At 41.7% G+C, this 3,606-nt stretch overlaps 1 protein-coding gene across 1 annotated transcript in view; it reads right to left on the reverse strand.

Moving 5' to 3' along the window:
- Window positions 1-1,526: 1,526 nt before the first annotated feature.
- Window positions 1,527-3,606, reverse strand: part of MX1 (MX dynamin-like GTPase 1) — an 18,584-nt gene continuing 16,504 nt past the window's right edge. The window contains exon 14 of the mRNA XM_010290569.1: window positions 1,527-1,760. Within this exon, the coding sequence (XP_010288871.1) occupies window positions 1,527-1,760 (234 nt within the window). The remainder of the gene's footprint in view (window positions 1,761-3,606) is intronic.

The following is a 3,606-nucleotide window of genomic DNA, read 5'->3' on the forward strand; positions in this document are numbered from 1 at the left end:
GGAATGTTGGATGTCTTTAGTGAGTGGGTCTGATGAAATCACTCTGACTTGTGAAATTGAATTAAGTAAGGAAGTTTAGCCTAAAGGTTGAGGGAGTTACACCCTATTTTATTATTACATCTCATGCTGCCTGAAGCAATGTGTACCTGCCTCTCTTCTCTAGGTGTGAGACAGGGTGTTTTCACTGGAGCATGAGCATCAGGTGTGCCTTGGGGGATACCATGAAGTAGTCAACAAGTTTGAAGTACTTTCAAAATAGAAATTAAATAAATTTAAGTTCTTATGGTATCAGGCTTAGGCTATCAGTCAATAGTAGCAAAACAGTACACTGAAATGTGGAAAACTGTAGTGCTAAATGGGGTTAAGAAAGTGTATGCTGTACTGGGGTGAACACTGTGCCACAGAAGTCAGCCATTTGCTGCTGCAGTTTCATGTCAGAGGGTCAAACACCTTCTATAATTTCTAGCCTGGAAAGAAGGCTTCTTTTGTAAGCATCTTGGAAATTACTACATGGCGCACTGGTAGAAGTGTAATTTTTTTTAGCTGAATGCAGACATTACTCTTGCTACACAAAGCACAGATTTACCCGTTAAAATAAATCCTCTATATGAAAGATGTCATGAATACAGCGTAGAGTATGACATTTTGCACTGGCTTCCCTGAAATGAAAGAGCTTTTGGAAAGGTTCTCCTTGCCCTGGGGAGGGGAAAGAGAAAGGCAGCAAGCCACATGCTGAGATACCCTTCTGATGTTTAATGTCCTGGGTGGTTTAATCCCTTTCAGACACTCAAATCCTGCCATCTATTGAATCGCCCATCAGTCCCAAAATTTCAGGCAGTGCTCCAGGCATCCAAAATAAAGAGCCTTTTAGCCTTTCTCTACAAATCAGAGAACTGAAGAAGAAGAGACAGAGCCAACAGCATCCTCTGGATGTACCAATCAGATGAAGTTAACTTTCTTTTCCCTCTAGGCTGGAACTGCTTCGTGCCCATCAGGTGCACCCTCTCTACCTACTGGGCTGGGACTTAACAGGGGCAATATCTTGCAGTCATCTTTCAGGTGATGACAGGAAAGACAACCGCCACAGCAAGGCAAAAAACACAAAGGGAAGAAGGGAATCACTAAGGTTGTGCAGTAAGCTTCGTCTAGGAAAGTTAGTTAGATAATTTGATTTCTACAGTTTGTGAGTTACACAGCTGAAAGCCCTTATCATCATTTAAAAAACCCACAACAAAACAACCGTCAGAGCTCTAGCTTTTTAATAATTATTTCAATGATTGTATAGAGTTCATAAAGCAAATGTTTAAAAATGGGATAACATTTATTTAATCACAGCTTCCCCCAATGGAGCACTTTACATAAGGGTAGGTGTTCGCATGTAAGTGACTATGGAAAATAAAGCAGAACTGAACACTAGAAATGAGTGTTAAAGGTCTGTGCTGACATTACATTTTTAGGGCATTTTACAAAGTTCTTTAATAATGTTAGAAAACAAGAGTAGAAAATACTTCTGAATAATGAGGAAACTACAGGGATGTGAAGTCTCTCAGGTACTGGCAGGCTTTGGTGAGACGATTAACTCGTTGACTGAGGTAGGTCCTATGTTTAGCAGCTTCACTGTCCTCCTGAAGGAGATGGCTTAACTTGTCTTTTTCTTGCAAAAGATGCAGCATTGTGGTCTGTAAGTTATCCCCAAAGTCATGAAGGGCAGAAGACAGGATGATCAGAGGTATCTGATTGGAGAGGCGTTTACTTGCTCCCTGCAAGAAGAGGAAAAAAAAGCAGAAGGCTTGTTTCACAAAAAGAACTAAAAAAGGAAGGTGCTGTAGGTAATCTGGTAAGAAGTGACAGCATGTTTTTAAAATGTATTTAGTTACTGTTGAAGAAGTGAGTGCTTCTAGGAACTAAAAAATATTTGCCATTAGTCTCTTCTGTGCCTAAAGATCTAAAAATGAAGAGTTACAGAGTTGTCAGCCGTTGTTTTTTTCCCCTCAGCAAACTAAACCCAAGGCAGGTGGTTCCCTGCTTAGCTCTGCCAGCTGTTGTTGGTAAGAGTTATACGAGGACATACCTGATGAATAGTACTTGTGAACAATTTCTGGGGTCAAACCTGTCTTCTCTGAACACTGCCGATCCATTATGGTACAAGGAATCAAACAGCGATTTTTTCCCAAAGGTAGTAAATTCCTGTAATTTAGGTGGTATTTCTGATGTGGTTGTCCTTTTAAGTGTAAGACAGCTTTGGATTAAGCTTTAGCCTTAAAGGAAAATGTTTTCAGCAATAGTGAGACTAGACTGTGCCTCCATTACCTCAGTGAGGTAATTTTCTGCTTAACCTGACAAACTGTCTGGTCTAGTTATTGAAACAGCTTGACCTAGAAGAGTTTGTGGAGCCCTTTCCCCTGAGACATCTGCAGGACTTGGGGGCTTAGCTGGTGCTCTTTGGGTTATGAGAGGTTCAAAACCTCTCCAACACTGGGAGGGAGCTGCCTCCAGCACTCCTGCTGCCAGGTGAGCGCTTATGCCTGACTGCCTGCGACTGAGAGAGGTGCCATCTTCCTTTCTTTTTGTGGCACCTGACTTGAAAATGGCAGTGAGAAGATCTGGAAGAGGCACATTCGATTTGTAGGTCCTATAGGGTTTAGGCAGCCTGTTTCCAGAGAAATCTAAGGTGTTTCTGCCTTTAGATACCTCTGTAGCTCAGTGGCTGCAAATCTTTCGTCTGCAAGGACAGAGTGGAGCTCAAGCTGAAAAATACCTAAGACCAGATGTTTAGTTTTTCTTTCCACTTTGCAGAGATCTAGTCAACAGCAAACAATTTGTCTGGGTCAGCTAAAACACATATTCTCTAGGCACTAGTGACTGTGGCCAAAGGGAGCCTAGGTGTTTTAAACATGGGTGTTTTTCTGGAGCCAAACCCTACTCAGAATCTTGGCAGGCCCGCCATAGATGACAGAGATTCATGCATGCCATTGTCAAAGGCCATGGACATGAAGAGCTTCCATCTCATTTAAAGTGTATTTGGCCTTGCGTAAGTCCCATGGAGGTATGATGCCCTGGCATTTGTTATTGTTGAAAATGGTGCTTAGGGCATTTACAAAAAGGTATAACTAACATCTCAGACCTTTGTGTTATAGCAGAAAGTATAGTGAGACGGGAGGGAAGAGCTTATGCAGTTCTGCCTTTGTCTCTTGTTCTCTGAAAGCTGATGTTTTTCTCTCCATCAGCCTGAGCAGCCTGAACATTTAATGGCAGGAATTTGTCAAAACCTTGCTATTGAAATTCAAGGTGAGTTGCTACCTACCTTACTGCATTATTAATATCGAACTTGTTGCTTTCTGAGGGAGTTTTACGAAACAAAGATCAAAAGCAAATCCTGATATGGCATGTTCACTTTGCTGTCTTTCTTTAACATGATCCTTTGTTAAAACATTCTGTTTGTCTTCAGAGACTTAACTTCTATGGAGCTATGTGCAATACAGCACACGCACTCTGATCTCCACAGACAGCTGAATCCATTTTAACTTAACGTTTTATTATTGCTCTGCCTGCTGCATTAGTTTAGGATTTGACTGCAAGCCACTGACACCACTTTCTGCTGGCAGC

This window comes from Phaethon lepturus, unplaced genomic scaffold (assembly GCF_000687285.1).
Source record: "Phaethon lepturus isolate BGI_N335 unplaced genomic scaffold, ASM68728v1 scaffold39337, whole genome shotgun sequence".
Lineage (NCBI taxonomy): Eukaryota > Metazoa > Chordata > Aves > Phaethontiformes > Phaethontidae > Phaethon > Phaethon lepturus.